Source organism: Mesocricetus auratus, unplaced genomic scaffold (genome assembly GCF_017639785.1).
Source record: "Mesocricetus auratus isolate SY011 unplaced genomic scaffold, BCM_Maur_2.0 Super-Scaffold_100676, whole genome shotgun sequence".
NCBI lineage: Eukaryota > Metazoa > Chordata > Mammalia > Rodentia > Cricetidae > Mesocricetus > Mesocricetus auratus.
Window position 1 is genome coordinate 28,237,014 of NW_024429266.1, and position 21,509 is coordinate 28,258,522.

Sequence of the window (21,509 nt, forward strand, 5' to 3'; positions counted from 1 at the left end):
CCTTGCCCAGATATAAGAAGTATATAATTCATAGTAGATAATTAGTTCTGTAAACACTGAAAAACTTGCCCGTGTGAACTGTCAAAATAATCAGTGTGAGTAGTTGGAGTTAGTTCTCTCCTAAGACAAATATCTTACTAAGGGTTAAGAATCAGCATCCTGTTGGAGATACTGACTAATAAAGGTGGCAAAGGAGGATAGTATGTACACTCACTGGCCTTATGAACACAATACACATTGGAATTGTGATAGAAACTTGCCATTTGCAAAGTTCATATTTAAGGAGGTATTATTACTATCTCCTACGACACTATCTACTGGCTGAATCAGAGTATAATGGAGTCTGCTGATATAGTCAGCATAGGCTGGCCTCTAGAACACATAGTATCATGTAAAAAAAAACAGAGAAATGAGTTGGAGAGACAATCTTAAGATAGTACATAACACATATGTATTTAAAAGGAAAATCATAATCATAGTAGAAAGGAACAGAAAAACTTGCATGCATACGCACTGCTCAGAACAAGTTAAGTGGAGGAGTTTGCTGATAGAGAAGGGTATTTAATTTCAAAATGGGCTTTCAAATAATTGCCCCCCTTGGAAGATCCTTAAACATTGAAAACACATATCCACCTCAATAAAATGATTTGGAAAAAAATTGTACTGATGAAAGGAATGTGAGTGGCTAAGATGACTTTGAAGGTCCCTTGTAATTTGAGTATTCAGTGTTCCAGGAGCAATGGAAATCAGGGAATAGGATCTCCTGCAAAATATTCACAACTCTTTGAAATGGAAATTAGGCTATTCCAATTTCAGAGTCAAATTAAAGCAAGTGTTCAGGGTGTTAGCAGGCAGTGCTTGAGCCTGTTTGAAGCAGTCCAGAAAGGAGGGACGCGTGCTTCTCCCTGGATGAAGCAGGCTCTCACTCAGCCTATTTCCATCTTTTAGCACCTGCTGGCTTGGAGTGGTGTCGTGCAAGCAATCAGATTGTGGGTGGATGTGCCAAGAGCCTGACCTCCCCGTGTCTGTTATCCCTCCCCCCTACAACCCATGACAGCCTGTCCTGATATAGATGGACCTGGGACTGGTTTAAAATGACAGTCTCAAGTTCTTTGAGGAAGAGAAGAGTAATTCAAAGGAACAGTTAGACAAACGTCCTTTCTCTGTAAGAATAATTATCATCCCCGCTTCACCATGGCCCACCTGGGAGCCCATTTTGCCTTTAGATCCCGCTGGCAGAAGACCGATGATGAACTCTGTCGACATAGTATGTCCTTTATCCTTCACAAAGCCATTCGCAATGACTTCTTTCAGAGCTATCTCTACCTGCTGGAAAAAATTCCCCTGGGTAAGTGAGTCAGAGCTGTTAGATGAGGGACAGAACGGATTGGGATGGGCTGTATGAGGTTACAGGTGCCTAGGAGAGAGGTTAGAGCAAGGGTATTTTTCAGCTGAGGAGAATCCGGACCAGTGTCAGTGGGTGAAAGACTTCAATGACATTCTTTAATGGAGAGGGGAAGATCAAGTGCTGCCTGGCAAGACTGAACTCTATTTTAGGGCTAGCATGTCCCCTCAGGCAGAGCGACTTGCTGCTCTAAGTATCAGCTGGGCGACTATGAGGCTTAGAGAAACTCAATTCTTGAGTTGTCAGCGCTGTGTTTTTTTTAATTGCTCAAGTAGGAAAATTAGATAACCCAGAGTTAAGAATATTAATGAAGCAGTATGTTAAGCAAAAATTGAAAACAGAGATTACATGATAAGGAATCAAAGTATGGTTAGGCCAGGCATGCATCTGTATGGGTGTTGTGAGTGTGTGTGTGTGTGTGTGTGTGTGTGTGTGTGTATTATCTGTTCTGACGTCTCTAAGTCACAAGTATCATAAGAGAATTTAGGATATCAAGAGGTAATAGTCTGCCTTCATTTTTGTTTTTTCCCCTAGTTTCAGGGAAATGGAACAAGAGAGCAATAGAAAGCTTATCAGGTATGCTGGCAGCTTTGTTCTAACCTGTGTAACGGTAACAGACTTCAGGGCTCTAACCAGCACTCAAGAGGAAGCTCCTTCTGATTAAAGAGTGAAGTGCCCCCTTCCTGCCTCTTTGATTTATATTTTCTCCCAGTGAAAACAAGAATGCTGTTTCTCAGCTTTGGTCTGTTTGTTTAAGGTTGTCTGAAAGCCCCATTGTGCACTTGATTAGGCTCCAGTTTCCTGCTGTGGAAAGAGCTACATAGCTCTTACTGTTACATTCAAGAACCTGGGTGTTAGCAGCTATCAAAGTCTCATTTCATAAACTGACTTCTGAGGTTTCTTTTATTCTAGACCTACAGATACTTTCATCTTATATTCATATGGGTTTCATATGAAAATGCTTCTCATATAAAACTTTGATTCTTCTAGCTACACTATGAGTAAATATCACTATGTTCCCTTCCACTTTCCCACTTCTTCCGTACAGTTTTAGTTTCCAAGTAAAAATACAATTCAGAGATGCGTTGTCTAATTTAGAGTGAATTACACCAAAGCAAGTTTAAGGTTTCTTCTAGTTAAACATATGCATCTCCTTTATCCTGAGAGAAAAACTGGGATGATTTTTTGGGAGGTTATAATGTTCTGGTGACTCCAGACATGGGCCAATCAATCACTGGCTTTTGGAGGACTGTTTGGATTAAGAATCTTCAGCAACACTGTGTGATTTAGGCTGGAGAAAGCTATCAATTATAGTAACTGAGAAGAAAGTCACTAGTGGGCAGATGACCAGCAGTCTTTAAAATGGTTACCAAACAGAAAGGGACTCATTTCTGAGCATAGCTGTAAACCAGTTAAGGATTAAACAGTTTTTGCTCAAATTGGATGAAAATTGGTTTGAAACACCGTAGCCTACATTATATTTGGTCTTTCCTTAAGCTAATGTAATCATTCTGGCTTCATGTGTTTTTATTTTATCCATTTTCTCATTTATGGATGGTTAATTAATGTTTTGCATAATTAATGTTTTTAACAAAATAGTCCATGGAACCCCAAAGTCAACTGAAGGGAAAAGTGAAGCTTTTTAACCTAGGTTTAGTTACTGTTCTGTTTTCAGTCTCGGTTCTTGTCTCACTGCTGGCTTCTGAGACAGAGAAGGTTCCTTTGACCAGTGCACCTGGAATAAAAGTCTGCTCCAGGTCAAAGTGGGATCTATTGTTAGTTTCTATAGATGAACACTTCTTATTTTCTCTATCCCGACAATTCAGCGTGGGCATTAGTTTCACCTGAGAATCAGTAAGATTGCTGCATCTACAAACCTGCATGGGAACGTTAACTGAGGATAATAGCTGGTATGGGTTAGGCTCTGCTGCAGTAATGAATGAATTGTGAAATATCATTGGTTGCACCCATGCATCTATTCTTGTTACCACTTTTTTGGACATACATTATTTATTATGATAAAGACAGCTATATTCCTCATAGGCATATAGGGATCCAGGATGATACAGCCTCCATCAACCAGATAATACTTTTCATCAAGGCAAAGGAAAAAATATAGCTAAAGGTCTGTCTGGTAGCTTTAAATACTTTAGCCCAAAATGACATATATTAAATTTTTTAGAGTTCATTGACAAGAAATATAAGATTATGGGTGATGTGAAAGTGTACATGGTCGCCGGGCGGTGGTGGCGCACGCCTTTAATCCCAGCACTTGGGAGGCAGAGGCAGGCGGATCTTTGTGAGTTCAAGGCCAGGCTGGACTGATAGCCTCCGAAACAATACAGAGAAACCCTGTCTCGTAAAAACCAAAAAAAAAAAAAAAGAAAGAAAGTGTACATGGTCAAAAGTGCTTTAGCTATGGAGAAAAGAAAACACTGTTGTTTAGAGATGATTATATCATATACTTATTTTCTGAACAAGCTGGTCATATTCAGTGCAAGAAACAGTTACAGAATTGCATTTGAATAAGTATTATGATACTATGTTACACAAACCAGAGAAGTGATCTTCTTGCAAGTTACTAATGTCCAGGAGCCTAAGTTTCCTCAAAACTGTAGCAAGGGAACAAGAAGAATTACATGCAGTATATATATAAAAAAAACTACCAGTTTTCCATAGATGTTAGGTTTTCCTTCACTTCCTCTGTGCCCAGGCCTCTTCTTGAGTCACCATTTGACATTTTTTAGAGCAGGAATTACCAAAGACGATAAACTTAATACTTGCAAGTTTTCAGGCTTTAGCGGATATTATGCCTTTTAGTTTGGAAATAAAACAGCCAGCAGACATGCTGCCTCCCCAACCCCACAGAAGTGTTTTAGTGTTTGGCTTTCCTTGTTCTTGATGACTTTAAGACTTCATAAAAATGAAAATAAAGTCCCTCTTTTTAAAATATTAGGGAACCCTGCCTCTAGGGTCTGCACAGAGGACTAGTTGTTTAGGGGTAATTATGGAAAGCACCAGGCTAACCAGTCTTATGGAAAACACCAGGCTAACCAGTCTTTGAGTCCTTCTTTCCTTTCCCCATCCCCCCAGTCATTTGTGTAAAGCAGTCAGTCTTACTCCAGCTCACTCTGTGGTTTAGATCCATCGTGGAAAACTTACCTTTAACATCCCAGACTAGCTTTGGAGACATATGCGACTGTTGAGACACAGAGGATGGGAGTATGCAATAGAAGTCAAAGTACTGCTGTTTTCCTTAGGACATTTTCAGGAAAAGGGGAGGCAAACTCAGGACATTTAGTGTTTAAACTTCTAAACAAAACCTCAGTTAATTGTCACAGCATCCTATCGGGCATGTTCTTATTCCCCATAGCTTGTATTTGTGAAACTAGGCACAGAGGAACTGAGAAGGTTTGCCAAGGGTTTTGCAGCGCTATGTAACGGCAGGATTAAAGTTCAGGCATCCGTATCCCAGGCTGCTTTAGAACTGTCATGTATCCTATCTACCAACGTGAATGGGCTAAAGTGGGCAGCCTTGTACATTTTCCCACATATCATTTCTAGTTTGATAGCAGTGGAAAGCATGGCCTATGAGGAGAATTGGTTCTCAGTGGGGATCCAGATGGGTGGGCCACTGAGTAGGTTCATATAATTCAGTGACATCAGTTTATTTGGGGATTTGGGTTGAAAGGTTTTCTAAAGGTGGCTGTTTATGAACAAATAGGAACTAGTATAGGAAAAGATGTTACTGTTGGTCTTTATTTAGTCAGTTACTTTTTTTATTAATTTATTTTTTACATTCGTATCGCAGTTCCCCCCTCCCTCCTCTCCTCCTGCTCCTCACACTCCCCCTCCCACCTCCCATCTGCTCTTCAGAGAGGGTAAGGCTTCTTCTAAGAACTCTACTAAGTCTGTCCCATAATCTTGTTGAGGCAGGACCAAGGCACCTCTCCACCCTCCACACCCCTGTGTCTAGGCTGGGCATGGTATCTCTCCATACAGAATGGGCTCCACTAAGTCAGTTTGTGCATTAGTATTATATCTTGGACGCCCTGGCAGTGGCCTCATATATTGTCCCAGTGACACCATTGTCACCCATACTAAGGGAATCTAGTTTGGTTTTATGTAGGTTTCCCATTTGTCAGACCTGAGTCAGTGATCTCTCACTAACATAGGTCAGCTGTTTCAATGGGTTTCCCCATCATGGTCTTGACTCCTTTGTTCATATTATTGGTCCTCCCTATCCCGGGAACTTGGCCCATTGGTTAGTTGTGGATTTCTGCATCTGCTTCCATCTGTTTCTGGAAGAGGGTTCTAGTTCTCTGGGGTTGTGGATGTAGACTGGGTATCTTTTGCTTTATGTCTGGTAACCCTTTATGAGTGAGTCATACTATATTTGTCTTTCTGGTTTTGGGTTGCCTCACTCAGGATGTTTTTTTTTCTAGTTCTGTCCATTTACCTGTGAATTTTAGGATGTCATTGTTTCTTATCACTGAGTAGTACTCCATTGTGTAAATATACCACATTTTCTTTATCCATTATTCAGTTAAGGGACATCTAGGTTGTTTCCAAAATATTCCAAAACTATTACAAATAATGTTGCTATGAACATAGTTGAGCAAATGTCCCTGTGGTGTGAGTGTGCACTCTTTGGGTATTTGCCCAAAAGTGGTATTGTAGGGTCTTGTGGTAGGTTGATTCCTAATTTTCTGAGAAATCACCATACTAATTTCCATATGAGCTGTACAAGTTTGCACTCCTACCAGCAATGGAGGAGTGTTCTATTTTCTCCACATCCTCTCCAGCATAAGCTGTCATTGATGTTTTTGATCTTAGCCATTCTGCTCTGTGTAAGATGGAATCTCAGAGTGGTTTTGATTTGCATTTCTCTGTTTACTAAGGATGTCGAGCATTTCCTTAAGTGTCTTTCCATAATTTGAGATTGTTCTGTTGAGAAGATTGTCAGTTCTTAAAGGGACCTGTATATAGCCCAATTGGAGATGTTCTCATAAGTTAATCATCAGCAATAGTCTAGCATAACTGCATTTTTCAAAACATGGAGATCAGTGGCTATCTGGAAGTTGTTTTACTTGGAGTCTATAACTCCTGGACGTTGATTTTTGAAAATGGTTTGGGTGATTTAGCAGAAGGAAAAAAGCTTTGTTCAAATGGACTTATCTTGTGACCTGCTCATGTATGTCTTTTACTAAGTGAAACTATACTAAGTCCTACTCTCCCAGCACTCATCTGAGAAGTGACCACTCTAACTCTAGTCTTCTAAAATATTAAGAACAAAGCTTACAGGGTTAAAAGAAATAATATTAAATGCTTAGGACAATTCCAGGCAACTAAAAAAATCATCAAAATACAGTGTATGAAATTCTTGAAGAATTAATAAAAATATATCTAAAATTTAAAATATTTGTTAATTTTATAGTGCAAATGAGACAAGAGCATTTATCTTTTTAAAAAAATGAACAAAAATAATTCCTTTTGCTTTTGTCTTTACTTACCTGATGTAGTTTTGAGGCAAAATGCAAGATGAAGAAGCAATGGGATGAACTCTCAGTTGTGTCATTTGGCATGGACAATTTAATAACTTCTTTGTTTCTTCTTCTTTCTATAGAAGGTATATATAACATTTATGTTATATTGTAAATGAAATAGATTCCTTAGATGTATACAGATTTGATCAGTTACAGATAACATGGGTCAAGAAATAAGTGCCATTTTTGATCTATTCTTTGCTGCAAACCATCTCAAAATTTACAGAGACATTGCCATTCTCTGACAAAATATCACTACATGAATTTCCACTATAAAAAGATTTGTAAAAAGTGACTGGTTGCCTTGGCTAAGTCAACATGAACTATGTAGGAGCCATCAAGGGGCAGAACCTGGGATTGGCCATTGACACCTCATATATCTTTCTTTGAGAAATACATTTGTCAGTTAGGTGAAAATGAGAATTCAAGCCCCTAACAATAAAAGCCCACCTAGTGAAGCTGAGACCTGCTGAGCTCTGCATTGAGTTGAGACTAAAATGCAGCTGATGTAATGAACCATGCCCATTTCTAGATTAAGTCTTTTAATATATGCTACCAACTTGGTGACTTAAGCATGTGATGATGAATGTGGCTAATTTGTTGCAATACCTGGATCAAGAACATTGAGGGGGGGGTCAGTGAGATGGTTAGGTAGGTGGTTAAAGTAATAGTTGCCAAACCAATGCCCTGAGTTTGATTTCTGGGACCCATGAGTTGGAAGGAGAGAACTGACTTCTGCAAGTTGTCCTCTGTTCTCCACCCATGTACTGCAGCACAATTTCTCCTTAACAGAGAGGGAGAGATTGGGGAGAGAGGGACTGAGAGGGAGATGGAGAGGAAGGTTTAGAGGGAGTGAGAGAGGGAGGGGGAGGGGGGAGTGGTAGAGGGAGAAAGAGAGAAACAGATTGAGCCATTGAGCCATGGTTCTTCTACAATCCGAGAATAAAATCCAAGCCTGAGAAGATATGAATTGTGAGTTTTCTAGCTTGATGTTTTGAGGACTGCAGAAGAACTTGGAACCATCGTAACCTTGGGATGGTGATGCCTGAATTTCCCATCTCTATTGAATTTATAAAAATTTGTTGATCCACTTGGTTTTTAACAAGACTTTCCTTTACGGAAGTGTGGGAAGAGAAGATGTAGGTCACTGGCTCTATTGCTTTGGAGCATGAGGTCCCTACTTTGCATTTTGGATTGTCTCATTCAGTAGTATCCAGTCGTGCATAAATTGGCAAAAGAGTATATACATAAGCAGCTTTAAAAACTTTGTATTTTAAAACTAACATGCCTGTATAATAGTTAATATATATTGAGGAGACTGTGTATAATATTATATTGGTCTCCAGAAAATAATCTATTAAGAAACTGACTCCTGTAGCCCTTTCAGAAAACCCATGTTCATTTGTGACCCAAACATTAGTTCCAGTGTCTTCAGGTTGGAAAATCTTGACTTCACAATAGGAGCATAGTTCTAGTCATATGCTATCTATCGAATTTTTAACTTTTAGAATAAAATTTGCAAGTATGTAGTATGTAGAATCAAGCAGAAACCTGCTTTCATTTCACAATCTTAGGAGTTACCTAAAGAAAAGCAAATGCTCCTAGTTAAGCTAAATCCTATTTTCCCTTTGACTCCTTCTACTTAAAATTATGTCATATTTTGGTTTTAATCTCATAATAACAGCAAGTATGAGCCATTGTATATTTTTACCTAGAGTGTTTAACCCTATTTTGTTTCTGGTTACTGTGAACCAAAACATATCCTGTTTGGAATTTTACCAATGCATTCTAGATTCTTTGCTACTTTGTCTATTAGCTGAATTCCAGCCTATAATTTCTCTTGCAGCATGAACAGTTTAATTCCAGATATGATAAGTGATTGTCATTTGTAGATTTCTTTTTGCTGAATTCCTATGTTAGTGGCATCATTCTTGATTTTAACCCTTGCTGGGTTGAAATACAACGTCAAGAAATATTAATCAATAGAAAGAAAATACTCTCCCAGTTAAATGAGTGTTAAATTTAGTTTCAAAATAAAAATTTTTTAGAATTCTAATGCCATTAAACCACTACTTTCAATTGTTTCTGATGAAATTTGTTATATTTGCTTTACTTCAGCTCTTTATTTTGTAAAAAAGATGCCAGTTACACTGAATCTAATATTACCAACCAATAATTTTTATTTATAGGTATGTCCCATGTAGAGTGCAATATTTTAGGCATATATATATATACACTAATAAATTATTGTTTATCTAAAATTCAAATAATATTCAGGCCTGTATTTTTATTTTCTACTTCTGGTAACTTGGTTTGAAGCTCAATCATTTTTTCTCCTTCCAAATGGCATTAGGGTCCTTCTTTTTTTTCTGAAAAATTTAAACATAAATGTCAATTTGCATTTTTAAGAAGTTTACCTTTCCTAGCCCTGGCTAAATCTTACAGTCTCTTTCAGGTCTAGAATTTTTCTTCCATTGTTTCATTAATAGTTTTCTTCCTGTAGCTGTACAACTTTAGAAACTTTTAGCTTTCTAATTCATTTGTTGGTGGGGGGGTATGGACTAAGTCATTCTTAAATTTTAATTTAAAAATGTTTTGAGAATTTCATACATAAGTATTATATTTGATATACAGACATATATGTATTTAAAAAGTGAAAAATAGAGGCTAACAGCTAGAATGAATGAGAAAATTTCAATAAAGCACTGAGCTAAAAGATATCACTTAGCATGATGTGATGAGATTATTCTTTTACTGTACAAAATACTTTAAGAATTTTTTTGATAAGATGGTAAGTTGTGTGTAGGGGTGAGCCCCACAAAGCTATCCACCCATGAGGGTGGGGATAGGGAAATTTAGCCCAGGTGAAGATAAAAAGAAGTGAAAGAGAAACGAATCTCTCTTCTTCTCTTCTCCTCCTTTGGAAACCTGCCACATTTCTGACTCACCAGCTTGTATGTAAGTTATTATTCTGGTAAATAAATATATTATATTCCATATTGCATTGATCTTCCATGTCAGTTGTGTTTATTAAACTAGACATTCAATTAGGAAAATGTAAAGTAATTGTGATTTATAGATAAGACACTTGCAGACCACAGGGTTTAAATAGTTTTCTCAATGTCAAATAGCATGCAAGCCTATGGGATAGAACTCAAACCCATATTTTCTGTCTTAAATCCATTGTCCATGCTGGGTATGACAGTGTAGGCCTTTAATCCCAATCTTTGGGAGGCAGAGGCAGGCAGATCTTGTGTGTTTGAGTCCAACCTAGTCTACAGAGCAAATTATAGGACAGCCATAGCTATATAGTGAGACCTTGTCTAAAAATATCAAATCAAATAGAATCAGAGACCTTTTCTCTACAGTACAAATTCATGGAGTTTTGAGAAAGCCATTTCATTGTTAAAAATGAGTTTGATACATCCTATACATTTTAATAACTTGATAATATTTCCTTTGCAGTAAAACTGTATGCTTTAACAAGCCAAGTCATTAACGGTGAGATGCAGTTCTATGCCAGAGCCAAGCTTTTCTACCAAGAGGTACCAGCCACAGAAGAAGGCATGATGGGAAATTTTATTGAACTATCCAATCCAGATATCCAGGCCTCTCATGAATTTCTCAGGAAATTTGTTGGGGTGAGTTTTCTGACTGATGTTTGTTGAACAGACAAAGTCCTTGCAAACTGAGGTCACATGTGTTGTTAAATCCATGTGACTCAGCTGAGTGGTCATCCGGAAAGCCTGCTTTAAGATGATCAGAGGGATGGAGCTCAGCAAACCCTCGGCTTATCCTATTTGGAGCTTCACCACTGTAGCACCAGCTAATCTCACATGCTTCAGGGGAAGATGAACTAGTGGCACAGACATGACTGTACTACACTACAGAATCATCTTCAGAAAATCAGAGGTAAACAGCTGACACCTAGAAGACTACTGAGAATTCATGCCTCATGGCATTTCAGAGTAATTTACAAAGTCTCTAAAATACAAATGAAATATACCAGAAGATGCATGCTTATATTCATTTTTTAAAAAAAGGATGATAGGATCCCTTTATAATTTTGTACATAGTTCAACTTGTTACCTGAATGAATGAGATTCTTTTGTTACTCTGGATTTGGTTAGGCCTCTTCTTTTTGTGGAAGAAATGCCCAGGTCATACAGAGACAAGACAGTAGAATGTAGGAACCAAACTTCTGAGCTTTCTAAAGCAACACAGTTCTTCCACCTAATGTATAAACACCCCTGAACATGTTAGTTCCATGTATTTAGCTTCAGTCTTCTCCTCCATGGCTAGGGAATAACAACAGAATCTGATTGGTGGAATAAAGTGAAGATCAAAAAAGACTAGAGATGTTGGACACTTGCTTTAGTGAACAAAATAAGCATAAAATAAATCTGATGTGACTATTACTAACAATGATGTCATATCATATATTCATCACATATCATGCAACTTTAGTTTTCAGGCTATCTTAACCCACACAATAAAGCTGTCATGGATCTTATTGAAGATAAAAATCCTAATTGCAAGCAAAATTTGTTATATTCAACATAATGTCATTTGATTAAAATGTGGGTAGTGCTTTATTTTGGTAAAGGAAACACTATCAATGTTTAGCTTTAGAGTTAAGTTGTCACTCTACTCAAAAGGACAGTGTGAAGACTATATTGGTGTTAAAGTGATGTTCCATTCATTCTATGCTCCCCACCCCCATTGCAGCACCCAGTGTCTGTGTCAGGAGTCTGGCAGCAGAGGCATGTGGCCAGGATGAGATGTCTATGGGACCCTATGTCTATCTGATGCAAGTTGCAGCCACAAAAGTTTGACAAATGTAGGGTTTATGGCTATGGATGTTTACATGTCAGAGTAATCTGTAATACTTCTAAACTAGTGTTGATGGCTGATTTCATAGCATGCTTGTTCTAAGTAGGTCAGTTACTTTGCCAAGTCTTTTAGGAACACTGCCTGTTTACTTTTTAGAATTCTTAAAGGTAAGAATTGCTGTCAGTTCTTTTTTATAGTTGTGGAAACTGAGGCTTAAAGGGATGAAATAAATCCTTAAAAAAGAACACACACACGGAGACATCAGTCCAGCCAGGTTAGTCTTATGCCAAATTCCTTGCTCTCAACCAAGACATATTTTGTTTTCCATTTGTTTCAAGAGGCAGAAAAATCCCTATTTTGTTTCTCACAGGCTATACACCTCAACTCTCCTCTTTTCTGGCCTAAACAGTCCCTCCTGCTTGCCTCATGGTGAGGCTGATTTTGATCCCAAGGTATTTCAGAAGCTTAGCTAGTAATCCAGCTGCCTTGTCACTCCACGAGGAATGCCAAGCTGACCACAGGGATTCTGGTCAGACAGAGCCCAGAGGCACGCCCGCAGACCTGGGAAAGGAAACACTGTATGCTTACATATTTATGTTGGAAAAGAGGTAGACTGCTCCTTTCAAACAAACACAAGTGTCCTTCTTAATAGACAAGACACATTGTAAAGCTGTGACCTTGAACTAAGAACAAACAGTCTGTTTAAAGGAATGAGATTTTAGTGCTTTGACCTCAATAATCTGCTAAATTAGTATCTAGGTCAAGAGACAAGGACTTAGGGGATATAAGCATGTGACATGATTTATTCTTGTGTCAACTGGGAAAAAGCGAACTGTTTAATTTAAAACTTTGCTTTCCTTTCAACACTCAGTGACAAGGGACAATGGGAAAAGCTGTTTAATCTAGTTGCAAATGTATTTGCTTTAGCAATTCACAAATAGTACCAAGATGATGCCAGCATAGCCAATAACTAATAGGGTAGAGTTGTAGCACACAAGAAGGATTTGGTATTTCATGCATTTGTTTCTTAGATATTTGTCAGAGATTGAATTCCTAAACTAATGGGATTTGTTTTGTATTTCATGGCTTTCGTACAGTGCTATGAAGCACTTAGATTTTAGTTTTCAACTTGACTGATAGGTTTAAGATAATGCTATGCAAAGTAAAGCAATTTGGCATAATAAGGCCACAAACAGCGTAACTAAGAGTGTTTGTATTATTTTGTATGAGTCTATAGACACGAAGATAACACAATGAATGAAAATGAAAATAAAGACCATCTTGTTTTGAAATCAGACATTGTGCGAGGTTGTATTCACATTTGTCAAGGGCATCTGATTTCAGTCCAGTCACAGCTTCTCCAGGCATTGTATCCAAGAGGTGAGAGCAGATTCTGAGAGCAACCTTTAAATAGCCCTTCTCAGAGGTATTGCCTATGAGTGACAGACAGAAAAAGAACAGCAGTGCCAGATCAGGGGAGGCAGTGCCAACCATGTTGGATGAAGCAGAAAAGAGCGACTAGGCAATGATCGGAGATGCTGGAGGTTCACAGTACCTGAGTGAAAGGAACATTGGTGTCTGTTCAAAGGTTTCAAGGATAGCTGTAGCCAAGTATCAGACATCTGAACTGATGAATCATAACTGAAAAGGATGAGAATCTCCAAGGGCAGTGGTTCTCAACCAGTGGGTCACTACCCTTTTGAGGGTCACATACCAGATATCCTGCACATCAGATATTTATATTATGATTAACAACAGTAGCAAAATTACGGTTATGAAGTAGCAACAAAATAATTTTATGATTGGGAGTCACCACAACATGAGGAACTGTATTAGAGATTGCAGCATTAGGAAGGTTGAGTACAATAGTTTCAGAGAGTTCTAATTGGAATATCTTGTCCTCAGTTTATTTGTCTAAAATACAGGGGGATTAAATATCACTCACTTAAAAACTCTAGGCTTTTGCTGACATCTGTGAAGGGCTTCCGTGGTTAGTGATTGGGAAGGCAGAGAGGGTAAGGTTCCTTCACTTACCAGCGTCATAGTAATCTGTTCCTCCAACTATAAAAGTGTCCAGCAATTACATTCTTAATGTCTCTTAGCTCTGTTGTCCAGTGGTTCTATTTCTAAAGTCACTTGCTACTCCTCATGAGATTAGAATGACCAATAGAGCTTCTGGGAACCCAGCAATTCCAGGAAATAGTTTTAATGAGAACTTCTTATTAAACACACCTATTTCTACCAGTCATTGCTTGTAACTTACAATAATCACTGCATATTTTCTCCTTTCATGTTTCTTATTTTATATGAAGATTGTGACTTTCGTGAGCCTTTAAATCAGTTATATGTAAGATGTAATGTTTGAACAGGGGAGACACCATAGTGAAGACAGAGGTAGCAATCATAAGTCTTACTGCTTTCCTTCTTAAACTCAAGGCAGAAATCACCAATCAGCCCTTTCCTGCTGAAAGAAGTCTTTGAATCCCTTTGAATACCACATTAGGCAGCCCTTTCCAAGGGAGTCAGAATTAGTGCTCTCGGTGTTATTCCTAATGTAGATTGGGCTTGGCTCAGACGGTTCCTGCTCAAATTCTAGTTCTGCCATTAGCTATTTAATGCCACAACTGGAGTTTTCTCATCTCCAAAATGGAAATCATCATCTTAATGTATATATATATATATATATATATATATATATATATATATATATATTTGTGCTCTGTCTTCCTGTACATCTGCATGACAGAAGAGGGCACCAGATCTCATTGTAGATGGTTGTGAGCCACCACATGATTGCTGGAAATTGAACTCAAGACCTCCAGAAGAACAACCATCTCACCAGCCCCATCATCATACTCTTACAGAAGTTTTTTTCTGGTTATTGTATTTATTGTGGCTATAAAGAGCATATGACATATAAATACTCCTTTGTTATGGCCCTTACTATATTTGAAAAAACAGCATCATTGCTTCCTTTTTGCTTTTGTTGTCCTTGTACCATTCTAGCAAAAGGGAAGCCTTTTGGATGGACTGCAAGGCATTTTTTTTGATGTTTCCTCCTGTACATGTTTACCTTTGATCCTTAGCCAACGGTATTTTTCATCCTTAGTTCCCAAGAAATCAAGAGTAGGCTCTCCCCGTAAGATCTTGATTGGTAATTCCAAGTATCCTATTACTGTAATTTCTAGCACGAACCTATTACCATCCCAATCACAACAAAATAATTTAGAACAGCTGAGTCTGTCTTCATACATCTAAAGCCTTTCTTTAATTGTATAGGAGCAAGTTTGAGAATGTTTATTAACTAATTTCTCAATATGTACCACCTCCCCATCCCCCCTTCCTAGCCAATGCACAGACTTAGGTATTTTTTTCTTTTCAATAAATATGTAGCTTCTGGATATATATATATATATATATATATATATATATATATATATATATTGGACACACACACACACACACACACACACACACACACACACACACACACACACAGAAACTATGCTTTATCCAGATGGGTGTTTTGTGTGTTGCCAGAACTGTGTTTACAATACACTCTTGGTGAGACAGATAGTGGGATAATGGCTATTCCTCAGCTCAGGTCTCAAGTGCTACCACCCATAAAGAAGGTGTAGGAGAGTCTGAGCAACTTCAAATCCAGCTTAGAAAAACTAAAATTTTAATCATCCTAATATGAATTTAAATGTTTCCAAGAAGTGAATGTTTAGAGTAACTTTGAAATTCATAAAAACTCATTATGGGCTCCACCCCACCTGGCCCTTTTTCCAAAGTAATAACATATAGTGCATGGCCATAAAGCTGCCATGGTCATCAAAGATATGTCTTCATAGAGTTCTCCATGGCTCATTTCTTGGAGAGACTTACCCGGTATTGGAGGCTAATATAATAGTTTGCAGTTCTTTTTAAATAGCTAAATTTGGAAAAGAACCAAGCAGAACAACAAATATTTGACTTTTTGGAAAAAATAAAATGCTCTATATATTGATATGATCATAGATACTTATCTATGTGCATTTGTACTAACATCAAATCATACACATAAATGAAACATCTCACAGTATAGGATGCTATGATTTGAAGAAGTAACCGTGATGCTCAAGACTCAAGGTTAGTCTGTACTTGAAGTGGCCCACAAGGTATCTTTCTGCAGGGATCAGGGAGAGCAGGAACTGGCTGTGCCTTGGACTGCGGCTCTGGAATAGGAAGGGTCAGCAAGCACGTCTTGTTGCCTGTTTTCAGCAGCGTTGAACTGGTTGACATGATGGAATCCTTCCTCCTTGAAGCCCAGAGCTACCTGCAGGTTCATGAGGACAAAGTTGAAAGCTACCACTGCTACAGCCTGCAGGAATTCACACCTCCCTTAGGAAGATATGATGTCATCTGGATTCAGTGGGTTTCAGGTCAGTCTTGCATGGCACAACGTTTGCCTTTCACTAGTTTCCAGCTAGGAAAGATGACAATTGGGTTTAACAAGGACACAAGGGACTAACAAGGACTAACAAGAGATGGAGCACTTTTTGTTAGCTCCTGTGTCTAGCTGTAATGTGATTTCCTGTTTCCCTAAATTTCTCCTAACATTGCTATAGAAGCCTGGAAATTCTTACTCCTGGGGCTAGACCAAGTGCTTCGGAGGAATCCATGTCTTTGCAGAAATGTAGATAGCTAAAAATACTTAAAAAACTGACCCTATAAATGGTCAATCCTCATTATTTATTGATAGAACTAAATGTTTTGAGATTTAAATCCTTAGGAAATGAAAAACAATTAATTATATTGTGGTAACACACACACACACACACTCACAAAAAGTGACTGTGTTCTATAAGGAGGGACAATTGTGTCTTGTACCTATTAGGTACATTGTTCAGGCAGCATGACATAAAGACAAAGAATTAAAAATCCCCCAAAAAAGGATTTGTATCTTTTACTTTTTATCTAGGTTTTCAAAATCTCTTGTAACTAAAGCAATTCAAGCCATTAAGCAATGTATAGGTGACAGTCTCTTGACTCTTTGCTTTGTTTTCTTTTTTACTTACTTCCCTTCTGCCCCTCCCCCCACCATTTCATCTTGTTTTTCTACCAATCTGGCCCCATTTGCAGGGTACCTGACTGATAAAGACCTCCTTGCATTTCTTTCCCGGTGCCGAGAAGGCCTGAAAGAAAATGGTGTTATCATCCTGAAGGACAATGTAGCTCGGGAAGGCTGTATCTTTGACCTGTCTGACAGCAGTGTGACTCGGGACATGGACATCCTCCGAAGCCTGATTAGGAAGAGTGGGCTGGTGGTTCTGGGCCAGGAGAAGCAAGAGGGCTTCCCTGAGCAGTGTGTTCCAGTGTGGATGTTTGCTCTGCATAGTAATAGACGGTCCTGATCAACAGTGGGATTGAACAACCAGACCGGAGAGCATTGCTCTGCTTCAGGACTGGGTCTATCTCCAAGGTGTCCTAGGTGATGCAGACAGATGGAAAGAAGGGATACAATGTATGTGTAGAATGATTGAGGATGTCATACATACGTGCTGTTGCTAATACAGTGCACACACCAGTATGTGCACATCTAGAAGTGTACTTACTATAGTGAGACATTTACAGATGCTGTGGATTTTCTGAGAGATGGAGCAAAGCACCAGGAAAGTGCTTTGATGAGCTTCCTGTTTACACCTGAATGCATAAGCACATATGAAGACCTGAAAAAGAAACAGCGCTCACATATTATAGACTGTGTTTGTCACTGATGGTTTGTGTTATACAATTGATCACAGAATGAGGTAGAAGGTCCAGACTCCTTTCCCTGTCCTTGTGTTAGCTACATTACACTCTCTTCCTCTTTGCTTTTATAGCTTCTCTTGAACAAACATCTCCACCTAAAAAGAAATACTAGTACTAATACTAGTCAAATAATCTTACAAAAACAAGTCTATTAATTTTGTCTTCAGCCCTTCTTTTGGCAGAAAATGTATATGGTTTCACTGTCTATTTTGGAACAGTTTTACTACCAATGATGTAATATGGTTGTAATTTGATAGCAGATGCTTGCATTACCATGTGGAAGTGTCTCCTTTCAGGAGAAAATGTTAGACACTGAAGTTTCACCCCGGCCATATAAGTAGATGTTGTCAGCAATCTAATTTTAGCTGCTGGCTTTCCACGGTGCCTGCTTCTTTGCATTTGCTCCTTGTCCCTTGAATGAAATGAGTGTACCTTGAAAGAGAATCATCAAAAGAAATAAATAGGCAAATAGGATGGTGCTCACATACTGACTTAGCTGGGTTCAGATAAGGAATTAGTTTAAATAAAATAATCTAAAATCTTTCAGAAAGAGAAGTGAAATTCAGTTTTTATTAGCACAATGTTTAAATATGACTGTTTTGCCTTCAAAACACTTCAGCACCTTAATGTTGAAGCATAGTGATATGTTTTGACCCTGAAATTCAAAGAATCAATTTAAATTAATAAAACCTACTGCATGACTATATACCACCACAAATCGTAAGATCATTGCTCTGGAATAATAGAGAATTGTTACACTATATTCTTATAAATGCAGCATTAACTAGATAGTTGCATTTTGTACGCAGATAATTACATCACTTTTGTCCTTGGTTCCTTGGCCATTCATGCACTATAGAAGGGAGTCAGAGCAAGTCAGAGGACAGAATGAAATCAAAGAGCAACTGCTACAGACTGACAGAGTATGGCAAAACTCAGACTTCACCCTTCATAAATCTTGGAACAAATTAGCAGAACCTTCTCTTGAAGCTGATTCAGTGGACCTCTTTTATAACAGCATCTTTAATTCCTTTATCTTTTCTACTTTTCCATAATTGACACATTTGCCAATCTTCTCTGCTTTCAGTTTCCAGAACTTATTGTGTAAATATGATTCCTCAGTGGCTACCAGTAGATGATCTTTAATTCTGTTGAGTCTTTGATGTTGATAACAAATCAGTCCCCTTTGTCTTGTTGAATCAAATCATTAAACATTCTACTTAAAACGTCTTCAGATTTGTATTATTCTGCAAAAATTCCTGAATTATATATGCATATAATATTTGAGTTTTGAAGACAGAGTAGCTGTCTTGGAACTCACTTTGTAGGCCAGGCTGGCCTCGAACTCACAGGGATCTGCGTGCCTCTGCCGCCCAAGTACTGGGATTAAAGGCATGCGCCACCACTGCCTGACAACTCCTGAATTCTTAATGTGTCCATAATTTAACCAAGAAAAATAATTGAAGGTGAACATTGTCACTAACAGCCCTCAGTATTGTTAGTAGCAGGTACAAGGTAAAAACAAGACCAAACAAAAACAATAGTGTCATGAGGGACTACCAACCAGATAAAGTAATCTTAGAAGGTTATGTTAAAGTGTGGGTCTGTTTCTGAAAGAAATAGGCAGAAGATTTTTAGAGGTTATGAGCAAGGAATTTCTTTTTCTGGTCCTGTTGGTATAACCATAGAGATAGTGAAAGGAAGACACTCAGAGAAACCCCAGGTCAGCTTCTTCTGTCAAAGGAAGCAACGTAAACAGGCTGTATTTATCGGCCCATCTGGAAACCCGTGGTATAATTGGTAGATTAGTTTAGTTCCAAAGTACCACTTCATAGTCCAGCTGCCTCCAAATCAACTGGAGATATTCATCAGTAGAGATTTCCCAATTTCACTTCCATCAGTTTGTTTCTATGACGTGGGATCAGAGTATTTGTATCTATTTATTAAGTTATTTAACTGATTCTAGGATCAGCTATGTTTGAGGACACTGGTCGGGAAGGACTTATGAAGCTGGACTTTTTTTTCATTTTGATGCCAATTATTCTGAAATATAATCTGATGGGTTCACATATAATCTTTCAGTGATACCCCATTCATACTCACAGCATGAATTTCCAGCTCTTGACAATGCCATGTAATAGCTTCACAGTCTTTCAATGGCTTACCTCTCTAGACTATTTTACTCGCACTTTTCCTCACAGCTGCACCTACTTGCAGTTCCCTGATAGAGTCATGATGTATGGTGTGGGGGCTTTACAGAGGCAATGTTTTAAAATACATAATACATTGCATTAATTTTTGTCTGTTCCAGAATGCTTAGGTATTGTTGATTTTTACTTTGAGAGAGAGAGAGAGAGAGAGAGAGAGAGAGAGAGAGAGAGAGAGAGAGAGAGAGAGAGACTTTTCTCACACCTCTTGAAGCTGCTGGATCTGTCCTGATTCCATACTCTACTCTATTTACCATTTTGCATTACTGTGGCATTCATGATTATCTCTTTGATTCTGAGTTCTTTGAGGGGGTTATTCATAGGCAGTGTCCCAGTCTTGACCATACATCTTAGTACACTGCAGAAATGCAAAGCTCTTGGTGATAAGAGCAGAAAGAGTCAGGCAGGCTAGGTGTCTGGAAGTAAAAAACAGGAATTAGAAGAAAGAAGCAGGGACCAATAAGGGCTCCAGAAATTCCAAAAGCTCTTGGGTGTGCAAGGCTAGTCAGAATACTGATTAAGTAATGCTTCTGATGAGAACAGGAAAGTTCCCAGAAATAAGAAAGCCCTAAGCTCAGAAATCAGGCAAAGCAGACCTATAACAAGATTAGGTCCGGAGACAAAAATGCTGCCTAATTAGGGCGGTAGTCTCAGTTTCTGCGTCTGTGTCCACAACCTAAGGATGTGGCCAACCCACAGTTTCATTGGTGAGTGTGACATTGTAAGAAAGAGATGTGTTCAAATTATGTGTAGACTATAACAAAGAAGCCCCCTGCTTCCCATTGGTTTCCCAAACGTGTTTAAGAAAAGGAGGTTATAGATGAGGTTAATCCAGCTCTGAATTTTTAATGGAAGTAGAAGGTACTTGCCTGTGCTCCGCAAATGAATTAATTGCAAATGTATCTGCAATTCTGAATGAACTTTGAGGACTCTACAGTTTATATGGTGATTCAAGAAAGGGTGTAATCATCACCTGTACCAGCCTAGAAGTGCACTATGTTTTAGGAGACAGTAACATTAATGATTCTAGACTATCATAAAAACAAAAAAGGAAATGAATAAGGTCACCTATGAAAAAGGACACCTTTGTATCATGGACACATTTTGGTTCCATCTTCATTTTCTCTCTCCATCATTTTCTCTAACTGACCCTTTTGAGTGATGTATTGAAAAGAAACCCTGTGTCCGGCATATTCAGCTGCCTGTCATGAGTAATTAAAACCAGTTGTGTTATTGCTTTCCTTAGTTCCAGCTGACTGTTCGATGCTTTGGTGTCCATGCCAAAAAACTACCTCTTAGAATCATCACAGGCCAGTGTTTCTGCAGAGGTCACCGCAGGTTAATTAAGCAAATATGTGAAAGAATGGTTTCAAATTATCTCAATTAGTGAGTGTTTATACACAGATACTTAGGATAGAGGTTGATGACTTTTGAAACAATAACTAATTTGCAGAACTAGTAATTTGATGTCAAAGAAATCTATGTATTCAGCACCTTTGAGCTGACATGATTTGATCTTTTGCTACATAAAAGACATTATACGTATTTCTGCCAAGAGACATGTAAAAGTGTGTAAGGAGAGCCTGACTTAGGAGTGAGAAAGATTGATACATAAATAATAATGATTTAGAACAAAAAGCGTTGAATGAATAGTGTGTATAAAGAGTTAGTACAGAGAAAAGATGAGCTCACTCCATCTCTGGGACTTTAACTAGGCTACAAAGA

The 21,509-nt window shown here is 38.3% G+C and overlaps 1 protein-coding gene across 1 annotated transcript; it reads left to right on the plus strand.

The window, feature by feature from the left end:
* The first annotated feature begins 1,088 nt into the window (after window positions 1–1,088).
* Mettl11b (methyltransferase like 11B) lies at window positions 1,089–18,807 on the plus strand. Its single transcript, XM_005071361.4, has 4 exons — window positions 1,089–1,348; window positions 10,417–10,592; window positions 15,959–16,208; window positions 16,909–18,807. The coding sequence occupies exons 1-4, from the start codon at window positions 1,195–1,197 to the stop codon at window positions 17,178–17,180; spliced, it is 852 nt and encodes a 283-aa protein (XP_005071418.1). The 5' UTR covers window positions 1,089–1,194; the 3' UTR covers window positions 17,181–18,807.
* Window positions 18,808–21,509: the final 2,702 nt, after the last annotated feature.

What these genes read in the sequence shown, in the direction of transcription:
- Mettl11b (XM_005071361.4), top strand. Translation starts at nt 1,195, where the DNA reads ATGGCCCACCTGGGAGCCCATTTTGCCTTTAGATCCCGCTGGCAGAAG. An exon ending in GCTGGAAAAAATTCCCCTGG is followed by an intron (nt 1,349 to 10,416) that starts GTAAGTGAGTCA and finishes TTTCCTTTGCAG; the next exon opens with TAAAACTGTATGCTTTAACA. An exon ending in CTGGATTCAGTGGGTTTCAG is followed by an intron (nt 16,209 to 16,908) that starts GTCAGTCTTGCA and finishes CCCCATTTGCAG; the next exon opens with GGTACCTGACTGATAAAGAC.